At 38.8% G+C, this 17,676-nt stretch overlaps 1 protein-coding gene across 3 annotated transcripts in view; it reads left to right on the top strand.

Annotated features, from left to right (window-relative positions):
- Window positions 1–10,832, top strand: part of ZFC3H1 (zinc finger C3H1-type containing) — a 39,421-nt gene extending 28,589 nt beyond the window's left edge. For 2 of the 3 annotated variants that reach the window (XM_035543877.2, XM_035543876.2), the window contains exons 25-35: window positions 935–1,040; window positions 1,126–1,324; window positions 1,773–1,867; window positions 2,816–2,926; window positions 4,631–4,735; window positions 4,827–4,992; window positions 5,768–5,868; window positions 7,036–7,137; window positions 7,722–7,761; window positions 9,700–9,762; window positions 9,888–10,832. In XM_035543877.2, coding sequence (XP_035399770.1) covers window positions 935–1,040; window positions 1,126–1,324; window positions 1,773–1,867; window positions 2,816–2,926; window positions 4,631–4,735; window positions 4,827–4,992; window positions 5,768–5,868; window positions 7,036–7,137; window positions 7,722–7,761; window positions 9,700–9,762; window positions 9,888–10,025 — 1,226 coding nt within the window. In that variant the 3' untranslated portion in view covers window positions 10,026–10,832. Of the gene's footprint in view, window positions 1–934; window positions 1,041–1,125; window positions 1,325–1,772; window positions 1,868–2,815; window positions 2,927–4,630; window positions 4,736–4,826; window positions 4,993–5,767; window positions 5,869–7,035; window positions 7,138–7,721; window positions 7,762–9,699; window positions 9,794–9,887 lie in introns of all 3 variants that reach the window. The other variant, XM_035543878.2, reaches the window with a different exon arrangement.
- Window positions 10,833–17,676: the final 6,844 nt, after the last annotated feature.

Below are 17,676 nucleotides of genomic sequence, written 5' to 3'. Positions count from 1 at the left end.
TTTGGGTACTTAACACACACAATTTTTCATGTACTGTTCAGAGCCATAGCTTTTTTCCCTAACTATGATATTCTATCAGGATAGAGAGCAGTGGCTTGTGATAGTATGGCATTGCTTATTTTTGGAGGGTGAAGAAAGCATGAAGCCAAACTTCTGTGGTCATTCCCTCTCTTCTTCCCCTCGTTCCCAATGGGATGTCTGTTGGGAAGCTACTTTCATGGAAGATGAGTCCGCTTCCTTAAAAGAGGCGGAGCAAAGTGCGTGTTTGTCTGCATTAGGAGTTTAAGTAAACTGAGTAACTTTTTTAAAGATCTCATGAAGATACTAGAAGAAATTGAATTGATTTGTGGTGCTGCCAGAGGGAGACTTTATATTAGCGTTGTTTGTGTGTCAGTACTTATTGTTAGCTGCACCAATATTGAATTGCCAGTGAGAACATAACTATGCTGCAGACGGTAATGCAGTGTGCAAATAAATATTCAAGTATAACCTGTAGGAGTGGATGTAGTCTAGACATAATGTGGTGTTCAGTGTTGGGTAACTGTATATTTCTTCTCAACATAAAAAGAGAATTAGCACGTTAGCTTTTGTCTCGGTAGAACTGATTTCAGCAGCAATCCTGTATATACGGGAGTGTAGTTTTAAATAGATGGTGATAAGCTACCATGTGTAATGTAGCTTTAACACTTCGTTGGTAGGATCTTTCTTCTTTAGTGGGTTTGGGTTTTTTGGTTTTGTTTTTTTTGCTGTCTTGTTTTGTTGTTGTTTTAAACGAATGAGGGATGACACTTTTGAAAGACTTTTGTCATTGTCTTGGAAAACTTTGCATGCTTCTGTATTTTTGTGGTTGTTAAATCACATTTTTTGTTAAAAGTTTTGAATAACTTTGACATTACTTGAGGTCTAAGGTCTTCATTTTATTGTTGTTTTGAAGATGCAGTCAAAACATGTACTGATGAGAGCCTTGAGGCTGACAAAAGAATAGCTGTCTGCTTTCCACTCTACAGAAACATGATAGCTTTGTTGAAGCTTCTTGAAAGGTAAGTAGTTTCAAGACATTTTTAATTAGACATTTTTAACTCAATTATGTGTCCTCGAAAACTTAACTGTTACCTTTTATTTAAGGTGGGAATCTGCTGCAGAACTTTGTAGATCTTTATTGGAGCTCTGCCCTAACAACTGCCCACTATTGGAGAGTATGGCCACCTTGTATGTGCAGATGCAGCAGAGTGATAGTGCCTACCAAGTGTGGATTGGAGCATTTGAGAAGAATCCTCAGAATGCAGAGATCTTTTATCAGTTGTGTAAATTCCTTATTTCACAGGTAATACCACATCCCAAAACTCTTTATGTTGGTCTGCTGGATTTATAAAGTTTGGGTTTTGTGTGTAGGTTCAAACACTTAGGAAATTGATTGTTCTTAATATTTTTTGCTATGTGTAGTTCTGCTTTAATATAGAATTGGCAAGATTAGTGACGAGACTTAATGTAACCAAAGGAATTGTATACAGCGCTAAATCTGTAGCTCAAATTGTCCATTCTGATGCACTGTTCATCTCCTTATGCAAGAACATTAGACAGCAACAGTAAACTCTGTAGTATGTTTTCATTCTTTCTGCTACCTACTGACTGTCCCAATTAGATTTCATTCTTGAGAGAGTGAAGGCAAAGGAGCATTACAGAGATAGACACTGCTAGTTATTTATTGTGCTTAAATTGTTCTTGTCATCTTCAGGTTAATGTCTGATGTATTTTTTATTTAAAAAAAACAGGAAAGGTCAGGCAGTGTTCTTCCACTGTTACAAGATTTTGTGGGAGCTTTCTTTGAGAATACCTACCAACAGCATGATCCCATGGATCTCTTAAGGTATGTCTATAATAGTATTCTGTTAAAATTTTGGTAATATTGGCATTTTCTTGAAAAACGAAGCAGTCTAGAATTTTGTTATTAGCTTGACAGGTTTTGCTAAGACTTCAGTCAATTATGATGTGGTGTTTTCTAAGCGTTATAGTTTTTTATACTAAATTGTAAAAGCATAAGAATTTAAAGGTGAAACAGCTAGCAAGTTTAATTTGTGGATGTGGGGAAAAGGGAACGTGATGCATGTATGCTGAAGCTTTTTTTTCCCCCAAAGTTTGGAACTTAAAACTGCATACCTTAAACTTGTTATTTAGGCAGTTGTAAAAGACCTCAATCCAGTGGTCCAGCATGCTTTAATCAACAGATTATTGCTGAAAAGGCACAGCTTGGTAATCGGTCTGCTGAAACTCCACCTGAATTTTAGGCACCTAATTGATTATAGTGAACCTTGCATATTTCAAAACTTCAGGAAGTCTGTCAAAGCTAACTGCCTTTCAAGGCCTTCAAAGGAAGACCTTCTTTGCTAAATCTTATGCAGATGAGACCTTGAAATCTTTTTTTATCTCCAAGTTGTGTTAGGTTTTATTCCTGCTTGTGTTTCTTTACATTGAGTGTAGTGCTGGCAATGCAGCGTAGGTGTCTATAGGTAGATAATTGTATCCTAGGTTTTGATGTATTTTATGAGGGGCTGGGTGGGTGGCGGTGTCTGAGATTTAAAGAAACATTTAACATAGAGCCTAATATTGTAAACCACTTTGTGTATAAACCATCTCCATTTTTTTATGTAATGCTCTCTATATAAATCTCTATCTGGATAGAGTTAAACTAATCCCTAAGAAAAGTAGGTGAGTTCTTAATACATTCCATTAATTGAATTTTTAAACTGTTATGTTCGCAGAGGAATCTTCAATGTTAGAAGGATATTCTCCGTTACTATTACTTTTTGTCTTTTAGATATCTTCTGAATTTTCCAATGCCAATTGAATTTACAGCACCTCTCTATAAAGAACACCTTACAGATGATGTTGTAAACCAGCAAATCCCATATTTGTGGCAGATATACTGGTGAGGCTTTTTACAGCATTTCTGAGGAACAGCTAGTAGGTCTTAGTAAATTGAGTTTTCAATTGCAGAACACTCATTATTTGCCCAAGCATGTGTCACTTGAGGTTCTTTCAATAAATGATCTGCCAGTCCTCAGAGAAACTACTTGGCTGCTGCAAAGTATAGACAGTTTTATGCAAGTTTTATGCTGACTGCATAAGTAGCTATTTGGTTTTTCAAGTAAAGGGGCAAATACGATGCTTCAGGTGACAACTAAGGATTGCTCAGAACTCCGACACTTTCAGTTTTTAATTGATGGTCAGCTTCTAAACAGGTAAAACGTGTTTCATTTCAAGATAACGCGTAAGGTTTAGATTAAGTTATCTCAATGTTAGCTTATGGTATTGTCCATGAATTCCAATTAAGTGTGTGTATGTATATATTTAATAAATACTTATTTCTTTGCAAGTTCACTTACTAGATTTTAGTACTTACACAGTGGAAGTATTGTTAGAAAGACACTTGAGGTCACTGTTTCGTCATTAGTGACCTTAACTTAAACCACAGGAGAATCTGAGCTTAGGCACTTGGTTCTAGGAGGAAAAATGAGTGCTTTTGAAATATGTGCCTAAATTACTTTTAACACAACTTTCAAAATTCATTTCAAAGAGTAGTTGTGTTGGTTTGGTTTTGCTACACGGTAAGTGCTTAGGGATTTGGGCCTATGTATTTTTCCTCTTTATAGGTGCAGGTGGCAAAAGACATAAAAGTTGACTTTTACCAGGTGAAAATAATCTGAAATTACTAGAGCCTCAAAAGATCAAGGAACAATGTTTTGTCCAGAAACATCATTCATCTGTATCTATATAGAAAGTATAGACATCTGTCATGTGCGCACATGTATGTATGCACACATATATTTTGAGCAAAACTAGTAAATAGTCGATAGTTCTCGGAGAAAACCGGACTAGAATCAGGCACTCTGATTATGTTGCTCTAGTTAGTAGGGTTCTGTAGAAAGGTAGCTGAAACAACCCTACACTATTTTGCATTTCTTTAGTCTTCACGCTTTTTTCTCTTATGACTTACTAGAAATCCTGGCTTTTGTTGTTAATTTACACCTTGAAATGAGGATTGATAACTGAATCTTAGGTAAAAAATGTCTCCTGTGTTTGAGGTCCTGTATATTGTTCTGACTACATGTTTCTTTGAGGAGATGGTTTTAGTTTAGTTTTGACTATTTTTCTTTTTTTTTCCTCTGACATAATCAGCATGTTTCAGAACACTTAATTTTGTTGTGAGAGTTTCATGTCATTTCTCAAGTAGTCTCTTTTAATACAATTTTGAAATATATTCTTCTGGTGCTTTCCAAATGGAAGCTCAAGACTTGTCTCCATTCTGTAGCAGTCAGAGCATCCTTATAATAAGGATTAATAAAAGAGAGAAGGCAATGCATGTGTTACAAGAGAAGACAGTGGATAATGTTTCTATTTCAGTCAAGAATTGCATTTTAAATTGCACAGTTTCTGTGTTATTTCTTACTTATGTGCAGTTGAGATTTGCTCATTGTAATACATTAACTGTTAAGGTTAGTCCATTTTGCTGCTAAACTGAAAACTGCTTTTGTGCTTCTCACGGAAGTTCTTTTGTTTCTTACCCTTAATATAGAAGGGTATACATTGTGTATATAACGTATCATAATTTTTAAACTTTTAATATAAACAGTTTGTGCCAGTCTCTTCACACGAGTATTAGTGAAGCACTGGATGCCTACGAAGCAGCTCTTGGTGCAGTGATGCAGCAGGAAATTGTTCAGAACATCTGGCTGGAGTAAGTTCTTGAGACAAAAGTAATTTAATCTCAAAGTTATTAAGTGGAAGCCACCAGAACCATTTTTTTCTTTTCTTTTCTTTTCTTCCAGTTACCTTGTTTTTATCAATAGCAAAGTTGTTGGATCCAACAACAAAGTTCAAGAATTCAAGCTTTTTACTGACCTAGTGAATAGATGTCTGGTTACAGTCCCCACACGATACCCAATTCCTTTTAGTGCTGCTGATTATTGGACCAATTACGAGTTTCATAACAAGGTAAAAATGTTTCTGGGGACAGTTTTAATTAAACAAAAAGACTGATATCCTTTTAACAAGTATCTGTAATTTACTTGTCAAAATAAGTGTCAAAGCATTAGTAGCATATGTACACTGAGAGCTAGGAATTAGTAGAAAAAGAGATATTGAGGAGAGTAGTGTTCCAAGCAGAAAAACAAGTAGCAGTGACTTTCTGAATAAAGAGTATGTAAGGCTAAGAGAGACTTCAACGTAAATAAATAAATTGCATGTCTTGATACTGTGTGAATACAACTCTTAATGGCAAACTACTATTTCTTTGGTAAAAAGAAACTAGAAAGGAGGGAAGAGAGAGTTGAGCAAGAAGGGTCAGCAGAGCTGTACTGCTGGGTGATGGAAACAGTATTGAAGCTGTCAGTTTTGATCACAAAAAATACAGTGCTTGAGAAACAGAAGAAATAAAGTAGAAAAGTAAGAGCAAGATCGAGTTGAGCCCTTCTGTAAGCTTTATTCTGTCAAGCTTTATTCTCTCTGTGAAACTCCTGGGTCCCATTTTGCTAATATCCAGTGCGTTTCTTTTTATTCACTAAATACAGGCAGGAAATCTGTGGTATTAGCAACAGTATGTTGATTTCTTAAATGAATTGATTTTTGTACGCCAGAGGGATAAAGTTTGTTGTTGATAAGGTTTGTAGGTGGTAACTCACTTCAGTCACAATGTTCATAGTTTTGTCATCCCATTATTCTTAGCAAAATTAGATAAAGTAGATTAATATTTATAATTCAAATTTTGCAGGTAATTCTTTTTTATTTGAGCTGCATTCCAAAATGTCAACATTCCAAAACCTTGGAAAGGTTTTGTTCTACTATGCCTGCTAATCCTGGACTTGCACTGAGGTATGTAAAAACACCTGTAATCGAGAGGAACAGCTGGTTAATACCACTACTGTTTTCTGTACAAGATGCACGATTTGATTTCTAATACAAAAATAAAACTCTTCCTCTTGTTGCATGTTGCTGGAGTCACATTGTGCCTTTTGATATCATCTCAATCTTTTTCTAGTATTTGAAAGGGTTCTGTTTTATCTACAGAGAGGTTATAATTACACAAACTATTAATAAATATGTCCATGTTGTATATGTTTACAAACGTAAATTTCAAGTATGTAGAGAAATGTTAGATATTATATTAAAAATCTTGTTGTTACTTAATATCTGTTAAAAGTATAGTTTGAACATGGAGCAAAATAAAATGGATGCATCAGTATTTAACGGTGCTACCTGAAGGTTTGGTATTTATTCAGTGAGGACAGACAATCCTTAATTCTGAAGAAAATCTCAGGGGAAACGAGCAGTTAGAGTAAACATCGCACTGACTCTTACACAATACTTCAAAATGTACTCATCCAGCATTAGAGAATCCATATTTTAGCATATTCAGTTGCAGTGAACTCAGGAACATTGTACTGAGTAAGTGTTTGAAAAGACCACGAACACTTACTGTTCGTCATCAACAGGGACTCCAAAGATTTCAAAGGCAGACTTGAGAAAAGTGTATGGTTGGCCACGGGTTGGGGGGTGCGGGGAGAATGACACACACCTTCTGTGAGCACAGGAAGGTGAATGGCTCCGTTTTAAGTCAAGTTACAATTTTGTCTAGGTGGAGCTTACAGCTTCCTTAGGCAATGTTGATACTGCAGGAAACGGGTGAGCAGAACTGTCTGCAAAGTATCTTGTAGCCATGTGACTGCAAAACTAATTAGCCTTCCTTCAAATATACAGTTACCTCACACATGCTAAAAACAGATCTTGTAATGTGCCAAGATCATATTTTCTCTGTGATTTCACACTATGTAGTTACTCTCTGACGGTGTACCTAACTTCTTTTTTGTTTCAAGAGCATGTTCAATCAATATTGTGTGGTGTCTTGCCTCTTTTTCCTACCCGCAACTCTTGGTTGAGATTAGGTGTAACGTATTTTGTATAATGTGTATGTATCTTTGCATTGCTTTTCTGCTCCCAGTGATTAGAGCAGTGTTCCTTTCTCATGAATGCCTTTTACAGACTGCTTCTGCGATACTGGGAGGAGAGCAATGTTCAAATTCTGAAACTGCAAGCCAAGATGTTTACATATAATATCCCAACATGCCTGGCCATCTGGAAAATGTAATGCAACAGTCATACATCTGTTTTCATAGATATTGCTTTTGTTTATAAGGTTTACATCACAAAGGTAAATCTGAAATGTCCTTCAAATTGGGCTTGTGCTGGAAGTCTCTTTCATTATTTTATTATTTAAGCAGTAACTTTGTTACAACAGAGGTACTGTCACATCTTTAAAATGAAAAATGGAATTTCCCTCTTGGGGAAACTTATGTGAATTGATATTATACAGATAAAGATGAATGATATATTTACAAGTTGCCTTTTTAATTCAACTATTGACTTCTGTCTCCCCTCTCTACCCTCCCCTTTATATATCACAATAGCAGTAATCTCCATTATCCAGTGATGCTGAACTGATCTTTTTCTTCAGTGTTTGTTCATAATGGGGAACCACTGAAATGTCTTGCTCATGTAAGGTTGTCTTTAAAAAACAGTTATTTTTATCTTTTCACTGTAGATTAACATCATTGGAAGTTAGTTTCTTCTCAAGGAATTTGTAATTCCATTGCACAGTCAGTATTCTGCCAATTATGGCATTTAAAATCATTCAAGAATAAATATTTTTGTGTGTTTCTTTTTCTCAGAGCCATTGCTGCCGAGTGCTTTCTAATGGGACAAAGAGAAGTAAGTCAACACACCTTACTAAAATGAGAAATTGCAAAATTTTTTCATTCTTTCACTTTATCCAAAGAAATGGTCATTTTTTAAACCCAAGAATTCTGGATAGTTGAAATATTCTCTGTGTAAACACTGAAGCATTTGCTTCAAGTGTGAGAAAGATCTTTGTCAATCAAGGTAGAAAGGATTATATTTTTAGTACTTCTGCATACTATTTGTATCTTTCCTGTACAGGGAAGTCTATATTTCCCCACCTCCCTTCCTTTTTTTTTCTGTTTAACCTGGAGGAGATGGCTAGCACTTAAAATGCAGTAGAGGGGAAAAAATACTGTTGTGCCGGAAGATAACTAATGACTACCTACCTTTGCAATCAGTTGGAAGGGTTTTTCTGCCAGGCAAATGCGTGTAGAGAATTTGAATGATTTCCCATGCCCCACTTACACCCCAAAGCTATCATTTCTTTTTCTCCAAAAATAATAAGCTTACTCATTGCTACTTAATGTGCGTGGGTGTGTGGGGATGTATTTTTATCCCTCTGTACGCAAATACAAGAGGTTTTTTGGCACAGCAACGGAATGAATCACTTCTCAGTTCAAACAGAATGGGTCTTCCTGGTATTGTTGCTGTCAGTCAGAATATTCTGCTTGTGGAGAGACGCTGTGTATTAGGGGGATCATGAAGACATGGGCTTGTTACTCACCACTCGTTTGTGGCATTTCTGAGCTGCTTCTCTGCTGTATCTTATTACACGTCATTCTTGCAGTGACTGGTTTCAGCATCCTTCTCTTCTGTCAGTAGACGTTCTTTTGAAACAGTACTAAAATTTTAACTGATTCATAGGTTAGATTCACATATGAAATCTTTTTTTCCCTTTTTTACTGTTTCCATGAGTCTCTAAAAAAGAACACCCCTAAGTAGACAGTTATTTAGTTTCTAAGATCAAATAGTTCAGTCAGGAGACATCAAAGACATGGCTGTGTATTCAACCTTAATTCTGTCTCTGTGTTGATTGTTTGGTGTAATCTCTAATTAGTCACAGATCCCTGCTTCAGTCATTGTATTAGATGGACTGCATTTTAAGGCACTCCCTATAGTGAGACTGCTGACTTACAAGATCCCTGCATTATTTGGTTTTAAAATTGGAAAAATGTATTTATAATTAATTGAGAAGAGAGCCTTTAAAGAATATGAACCAATTAGAATTCAGGCGTATGTAAAATATTGCAGATAACTGGAACGTCTAGTTAACAAGTAGGATATTGTTTGAATTATGATTGAGATGCTGGATATATCATCCCTGGAGAACCTGTCACTTGCTTCCTTCAGCAGATCATTTAAAGGATTGCTAAGAGAATATACAAATGTTCCACAATTTAAAATGCCAACAAACCCCTACACCAATTACTTCTTGATTGGAGCTCGTAGATTAGATAACAGTAATTGAAGGAGGCTTGAGTAGATGCTTGGAAAAGGAGAACCAAAAAGTATAATGCAGAGATAAAATGGAAATTGCTGTAGTTGCAAAGACATACCGGTCATTAAAGCGTAGATAGATGTCATAGGAAAAAAAAAAGGGCTAGGAAACAGTTGTTTTCATTGCAGGGTTGAGATTGTATGCAATAATAAGAAAGACCTTGGAGTTGTATACAAGTGAAAGTTACTGAATAAACTGCTGCATTCCCTGTGCATGTTCCATCCTGTGCAATGAATAAGGCAAAAATCTTTTGAAGAAAAATGTCCTCATGTAATCAATCGTGTGCATACAGGGGTTAGAGTTAAGGTCAGACACAAACTTGCCTTTTCTTTTATTAGTGGCAAAAAAGCTTGAATTTGAAGCTATTAAAAACTGATCTAAAAATTTACTGCAACTGACTTTTGTGCTTCATATCACTCATTTTGATCTCACAACATGGTACTGACTTAATATTTGTTTTTATTTTACAGGTCCATCATTTATATCAGAGAGCTCTTCATAAGTTACCTCTATGTGCAACACTGTGGAAAGATGTAATGTTTTCTCCTTATGATTCAGTTTGAGGTTTCATATAAATTTTCTGCATATCCCATATCCTTAGATGTGGTGATGCTCAAGCTCTGGCTAAATCTTATATCTGCTTCCCCATCTCTTACAGCAACTCTTGTTTGAAGCATCAGGAGGAGGTAAAACTGATAACCTGAGAAAACTAGTTTCCAAGTGCCAAGAGGTTGGAGTCAGCCTAGATGAGCTTTTAAATTTAAACACTTGCAGAACAGAAAGCAAGAATCACTGAACGCTGGGTACAGTCAGCCATAAGTCCTGTTAAATGCCAAAATCAGTTGAATGATTCTTCAGGCTGATCTGTGCCTAAGATCTGCGTAAGGCAGATGAGTATTGCTGAGCATATCAAGTCTCCAGTCTGCTTTCCTTGAACCTGGAAACAATTAACATGACCCTCCTCTCTGGAAAAATGAACTCGCTGTCTGGCCTCTCTTCTGGGCCCTGCCAGATTCTCATAACATCATGTACGTAAGTATAGTTAATCAAAATGACAGACATTATTTTTTCATGTTTTCCTTTTATTTTGTTTTCTTTGTTTTGCTGTTCCTGATTCACTTGACACTCTCACTGATGCCTGAGAGATCTGTGTTTGGGGTTAATTTAATGGGCTGTGTTTACAGTAAAAAGCAAGTAGTCCACTTTGGGTTTTTCCTTTTTTAAACCTTTTTTGAGACTTTTTCATTACAGGATTTAAAACAAAAGCAGCCGCTCTTAAGGAAAGTGTAACTGCCGTGGCCACAAGTATGCTTCTTGCACTTGAAGGCTCTAAGAGGGTTGCTTACTGCCCTTTTCTGCATTGGACTCACGGCAGAGACTATTAAACTTGAAGATTAAAGAAACTATTGCAAATGCCAGTGCATCAGAACCTAAGAGTGGTCAATTATGTGCAATTTTTGTAAAGAAATTTTAATTTATAATAAAGTTTAACAGTTTAAAGTTAATATTGATCTGTTTTGTATTGGTACTACCTTGCAGCATTAGTTGTTTTTACAGAGATTTTCAATATAAGCTGACCTTATTAAAAACAAAACAAAACACATACATATTTTGTCCTTCTTCTTTTGATCAAAGGGTAAGCAAATGTGGTTGAGCTACCGATTGTGGATATGCAAAAACTACATCTGTGACTTTTTTTTCTTCTTCTTGCCTCAGGTACACATCTATTTGTTCCATAGTGACCGTTCCTTTCAAGAATGCCATGTCACTAAGGGAAAGTGCATTTTATATTATTTCGTTTTCAGCTTTAATAAAATGAGGCCCTCTTTCCCCAGTCAGTGTGTATGTGGCAGATGATGCCCATCTACTGAAGTAGTTGTGGGACCGTTGACCTTGGGTTGGCTTTCTGTCTGCCTTTTCATCTATGCAGAATCGTAAGAGGGTTGTGATATTTCTTGCATAGATGACTTACGCAGATGTCATGAGGACAATGAACAAGTGGTCTTAACCTTTGTGAAAGTGGGTTGTGACATAACTTCTAGGAATTTTCAAAACTCTTGCTGTATATAAAGTTACACATGACATAGCTCTCTTAAAGGAGGAAAGTGGTAAATACCTTTTTTCATCTTGGGGAAGGGAGGATGATGACGTTTTAAGTCTTTTTAGATAATTTTGTTATTTAAACATGAATTATTTAAACTTCAATGGTCAAACTTTCTTACAGACTACACAACCACTATCAAAAAGCTGACCCAAGTCCATTCTTCATTGCAGTACAGTAGTATCTGATTTCTTCAAATTTGTAATACAGTTCAGAATGAAGAAAGACTATAAAACACAGTATTTAACTTTTATTAAAAAGCCTGTAAGTAGGGTAAATGTTGGTTTATATACATTGCCCTTTTTTTTTTTTTTTCAAACTCTGATGGCAAACACTTTCTTTACAACACATAAATGGGTGCAGTACTTGTATTGTGATTAAACAGCAGAAGAGGTGAAATGGTAAAAACAGAAAAATGTAATACGGTCAAGTCTCCAGTCAAAACTGAGTCCTTTCCATATTGTGGTGTTACGTTAGTTAACAAATTAAACAGACAAAAGCACTGTTTAACAAATGAGCTAGACAGTTTGCACATGAGACAAAATGGGGGGAGTGGCTGACACACCAGAGGTTGTGCTTCCATTTGCAAGCATCATGGCAGGACGAGGAGGTGGGCTAACCAGAATCTCTTGAAGTCCAAGAAGAAGAAGAGCAGAGTCCTGCATCTGGGGAGGAGCAACCCCAGGCACCAGTGCACTCTTAGGGGCCACCCAGTTGGAAAGCAGCTTGGCAGAAAAGGGCCTAGGCGTCCTAGCAGGCACCAAGTTGAACATGACTCAGCAACGTGCCCTTGCTGCTAAGAAGGCTCATGGTATTTTTGACTGCATTAGGCAAAGGATTGCCAGCAGGTCATGAGAGGTGACCCTTCTACTCACATCACACCTGAAGCACTGGGTACAGTTTTGCCCTCCCCACTATCCCCCAAGTGAAGGAGAGAGACGTGGACATACCAGTGAGAGTCCAATGCAGGGCAACCAAGATGGTGAAGGGCCTGGAGCTCCTAACCTGTGAGGAGAGGCTAAGAAAGCTGGGCCTGTTCAGCCTGGAGAAGAGGAGGCTTGGGGGGATCTTGTCAATGTGTACAAAGGGAGGGTACCAAGAGAAAGGAGATAGTCTCTTTTCTGTGGTGCCCAGTGGCAGGATAAGAGGTAATGGGCACAAAATGAAATGCAAAATCAATGCCTACTACCTCCTGTAAATCTTGGTGCTCTCTAGCACCTAACTGTTGAACACAGTAGTCCTGGGTAACTGTGGTGTGGGTTTATTGGCTCTGAACATTTGGCATTGGCATCGGTTGGGTGCAGAGTGGGGGTGGGCAATGTAAATCCCTACTTAGTAGACTGCACCTTGTCAGAGCAGGTCACCTAGCGATGAAGATGGCTGTACACACAACTGAGTGTGGTTCCCTCAGCCAACAGCATACGGACAGCTGGTTTGGGAATGAATCTGCAAGAGGAAGTGCTCGGCTCCGTATCTGTGAACATGGCATCCTTGTTGCTCAGCCTGTATTATACATGCCCGTGTGTGTACACGTACATACATATATATACTATTTCTCCTTGGTTTCCTTGCAGCATGGCCTATTGAGTCCAAGGTTGTGAACAAACTGCTCAGAGGCTATGACAGCAATTAATAGTGCAGGCCAAACTACTGCAAGTCTCAAGACAACTGATGTGTCTCATAGCACAAGAGAAGCAAAGACTTGGTAGTGATTTCTGCTCCATGAGCTGGCCATTTCCTTATCTTTAGGTGAGATAACTAGCCTTATGTCCAGAACGCATCAGCATCACTTCACTGTTTTGTAGCTTAGCGTGTCCTGCCAGAGGTCTTGCAATAAAACTTAGCAAACACAACACAGCAGTAATTAAGCCCTCTTCCACATCGGATCTCAGTAAGAAGCATCTATCTGTGATCCTCTGGCTCATTAGCTCAGCAATTGAATGTTAAGAGTTAAAGCTGTTGGTCTCCACAGCTAGCAAGTCATTTTGCAGCAGCATCTGGACTTTGAATTGCTGTTGTTGTTCATGTAATTGTACCTAGCTGGTTTATACGTCTGCTTGTAGCACTGAGTTAATGCTATTCCTACATGAATTGCATTCTGGGCTTTGATGGTAGATTCCTGGGTCACTTTATCTTACCCTTTTCATACCTCTGGAACATACTGTGAAGACAATAACAAGCTTTTTGTATCTTCTACCCAGATTACAAGCCTTAAGCAAGGAGTGGAGGGAGGGAAAACAAAGCCTTGGCTTAACTCATGATTTTTTTTTCCCACAATTTTTCCTGGTTGAGTTATATCCAAATGCAAAAATAACAATAATATAGTGATATAAAGAATAACATTTTTTACCCTATTAAAACACACTTTCTGCTGTTCATCCATACTGACAATAGCACAGTACCTTTATATATATATATATTTTTACTTACATTGAGGCTGTAAGAGTTGGTAAAGCTGTGCATCAGAATCTGACCTGTATTTTTAACTAGATGCTGATAATTGATATTAAAGACTCCAGAACCATATTTCTCATATCTGTCAACCCGCCCACTTGTACAGGGTTGGACTGGAGTCAATTTTCTTCGGAGCAGCTTGTATGGTGCTGTGTTTTAGATTTCTGACCAAATCAATGCTGATAACACAGTAATGCTTTAGTTATGGATAAACAGTGTTTTATACAGCATCAAGACCTTCCATTTCTCAGTGAATATACTGGGGGTTTTGTATGAGTTTGGGAGGGAACACAACTAGTTAGGTGACCCAAACTAACCAGAGGTAATCCGTGCCATATAATGCCATGCTCAGCAATTAGAAGGGAAAAGAGGGGGTTTAGGAAGGTTACCCATCATTTTCCTGGGTACTGGTGGTATATCAGTCTATTCATGGGAGGTAGTGATTCTCTTTGCATCACATGGTTTGTTTTCTTTCTCTCTTCTTCACTTATTAAACATTTTATTACCTCAACCCACAAGTTTTCTTGCTTTTATTATTCCTTTCCTCTTCCCCATCCCTCTGGGAATGGGAGGGGAAGTGAGCTGCCTACCAAGGTTAACTCCCCACATCACAGAATCATCTAGGTTGGAAAAGACCTCCAAGATCACCTAGTCCAACCTCTGACCTAACACTAACAAGTCCTCCACTAAACCATATCACTAAGCTCTACATCTAAATGTCTTTTAAAGACCTCTAGGGGTGGTGACTCAGCCACTTCCCTGGGCAGCCCATTCCAATGCCTAACAACCCTTTTGGTAAAGAAGTTCTTCCTAATGTCCAACCTAAACCTCCCCGGTGCAACTTTAGCCCATTTCCCCTCATCCTGTCACCAGGCACGTGGGAGAACAGACCAACCCCCACCTCGCTACAGCCTCCTTTAAGGTACCTATAGAGAGCGATAAGGTCGCCCCTGAGCCTCCTCTTCTCCAGGCTGAACAATCCCAGCTCCCTCAGCCGCTCCTCGTAAGACTTGTTCTCCAGACCCCTCACCAGCTTCGTTGCCCTTCTCTGGACTCTCTCGAGCACCTCCATGTCCTTCTTGTAGCGAGGGGCCCAAAACTGAACACAGTACTCGAGGTGCGGCCTCACCAGAGCTGAGTACAGGGGGACAATCACTTCCCTAGCCCTGCTGGCCACGCTGCTTCTTATACAAGCCAGGATGCTGTTGGCCTTCTTGGCCACCTGAGCACACTGCTGGCTCATATTCAGCCGACTATCAACCAGTACTCCCAGGTCCTTCTCTGCCAGGCAGCTTTCCAACCACTCATCTCCCAGCCTGTAGCGCTGCTTGGGGTTGTTGTGCCCCAGGTGCAGGACCCGGCACTTGGCCTTGTTGAACTTCATACAGTTGGCCTCAGCCCATCGCTCCAGCCTATCCAGATCCTCCTGCAGAGCCTTCCTACCCTCGAGCAGATCGACACACGCACCTAACTTGGTGTCATCTGCAAACTTACTGAGGGTGCACTCGATCCCCTCATCCAGATCATCGATAAAGATATTAAAGAGGACTGGCCCTAGTACTGAGCCCTGGGGGACTTCACTAGTAACCGGCCTCCAACTGGATTTGACTCCATTCACCACAACTCTCTAGGCCCGGCTATCCAGCCAGTTTCTAACCCAACGAAGCGTACGCCAGTCCAAGCCATGAGGAATTACTAGCCACTGCACTGCTTTCACTTTTCATCCCAAGCTAGATGCCTGTATGGAAGCTAGAATCGCAGGAATGTGGGTGGTGGTGGGTGGGACGACCTCATAGTTCTTCTATGGGTATGTCACGGTAGTTAGTATGCCATATACCTAGACAGGCTGGGTGAGCAGAGTGTGAGGTAAATCGAAAACAGGCTCCAAAGTGAAAAGAGGAGGTGGAAGTGTCCACTTACCTGAAGAGCACAACAGACCACAAAGCCCTTTACAGTTATTGTTCTATGATACAGTCCTGTATGTATACAGTGTCCAACTGTATGCCTGAATCCAATTCCACAATGCCCAAGGTTGATATTATGTTGACAGTGAAAAACTGAGTGTATTTCTGTCTAATTGGGAAGCATTCATTGCATTCTCTCTCCCTCCTCCCCTCCCACCCCCAGCTTTTGATTGTAAATGTCACCAAAAATCTTGCCCAGCCTTGAAAATTATCTGTAATTATCACCTGGAGCCTGGGATTAAAATCTTTGGAAGGATTAATCATTATTTTCCAGTCCTAAGAGTCTGAAGAATAACAACATGTTGAGAAAAAAATCCAATTAGAAATAGCAGAGGCCATCCTGGCTGTCTTTTCTTCACCATTTTCTAATTTGAGGAAGGAACTTATGTCCCTGATGTGGCCTTAAGATACTTAAACTCTTCATTGTCACTGCAGTTGCTATCACAGTTGTAGCATTCAAAATCCAAGGAAGCTGCAACTCTCTACATAACTTTTTCCTTCTGAGATACACACTTAGATGGTGAATAAAATGCGGGAGCCCTTCACTCAGAGAGACTCTGGTCTCTAGTGAGGAGGACAGATAGAAACTATGTGCCATAAAGGGGCAGCAATCACATAAAGCTTCCTCCCAGAAGCAGGTAAACAGTCAGTGAAGGAAGAAAAGCATCACAAAATAAAAATCTCTTCCTTGCAGAAGTTGGTTTCAGTGTGTTCCTGACAACCACCTGGTCTGGGCCTCTGTTCTTTTGCTCTTTTCTAGCAATTTTGCACATTGACTGTTTTTGGCTTTCCTTTTGTTTGTAAAGACCATCTCAAAGCTTTGGAAACCATTGAGACAGATTATATTACTCAAATTATTTAATATGGCAGAACTGAATTAATTTTCTAATAGAAGGGAAGAAAAATAAACTATTTCTTGACTTGCCCATCACTGTATCTCTGGGACAAGTTCACGTCCACAAGGCTCAGTACCTGTATCTGCCCCTTGGAAGCTGGTCAGACCCTGACTGGGTGCCATTCTCCTTAGCAGGTCAAGTGAGTTCATGCCCCATGATCTGTCATCCAGAATTATAAAGCAACAACATTTCTGATTTATTGGAATAAATAAGTCTGACCACCAAAATTTATGTCACGGAACAATTCAGCTGAGGGATGAGTGCATCAGTCATCTGATCAGCTTAGTAGGATTCTGAGCAGACTCCTTCCTTGGAAGCACACCTGGATCAACAATGTCTTGGTGGCATTTGGCTACAAGGTAATAAATTGGTGGGTTATGTATCTGGTGAAAAAAACTGTTCGTTGAGTATCCCTACCTACTTTTGCTAACATTTAAGATATTCTAGTTATATCTCCATCCTGCAATGGAAGTATAATTGTAGGTGTGGAGATACTCCTAACTAGCTTAGGTAGAGTACAAATGAAGATGTAGCAGCATCAACTTCAATATTTTTCAGTAACTTTCAAATCCATTAGAATTTTGAAGTGGATTACTGAGGCAGTTAGACTGCCTAGAAATAGATGAACTCTATCTTATCTGAGAAATCTAGACTAAACCCAGCAGATGTCCTTACACATCCTGCCATTTCACTGGGGACCAACCTATCCGTGGTCAGGAATGAGATGAGAGCAGAAGAGGGCTGTTTTCCAGAGTCTGTTGGTATTTCATCACAGGGGATTTCTGTTGCTCTGAAGAGTGCACGAGTGTTAGCTTATCTGTATCTGCAAGGTGGCTTCATGTTTCCAAGAAACCCAAGATCAAAACTGGGCCTAAAATAGAATATAGATGTTAACTGCTGCTTTTCTTTTTTATTGCACACTACAATTTGTTGTTGTCCTACCTGAGTAGCTGATAGTAAAGCAGAGTGTGGCCTGTAATTGAAACTTAACCTTGTAAATTTGTTGGCAATGCATTATCTGTGTGACTGTTT

Source organism: Cygnus atratus, chromosome 1 (assembly GCF_013377495.2).
Source record: "Cygnus atratus isolate AKBS03 ecotype Queensland, Australia chromosome 1, CAtr_DNAZoo_HiC_assembly, whole genome shotgun sequence".
Classification (NCBI taxonomy): Eukaryota; Metazoa; Chordata; class Aves; order Anseriformes; family Anatidae; genus Cygnus; species Cygnus atratus.
The sequence above is the reverse complement of the archived record's forward strand: the minus strand, read 5'-3'. Positions and strand labels throughout refer to the sequence as shown.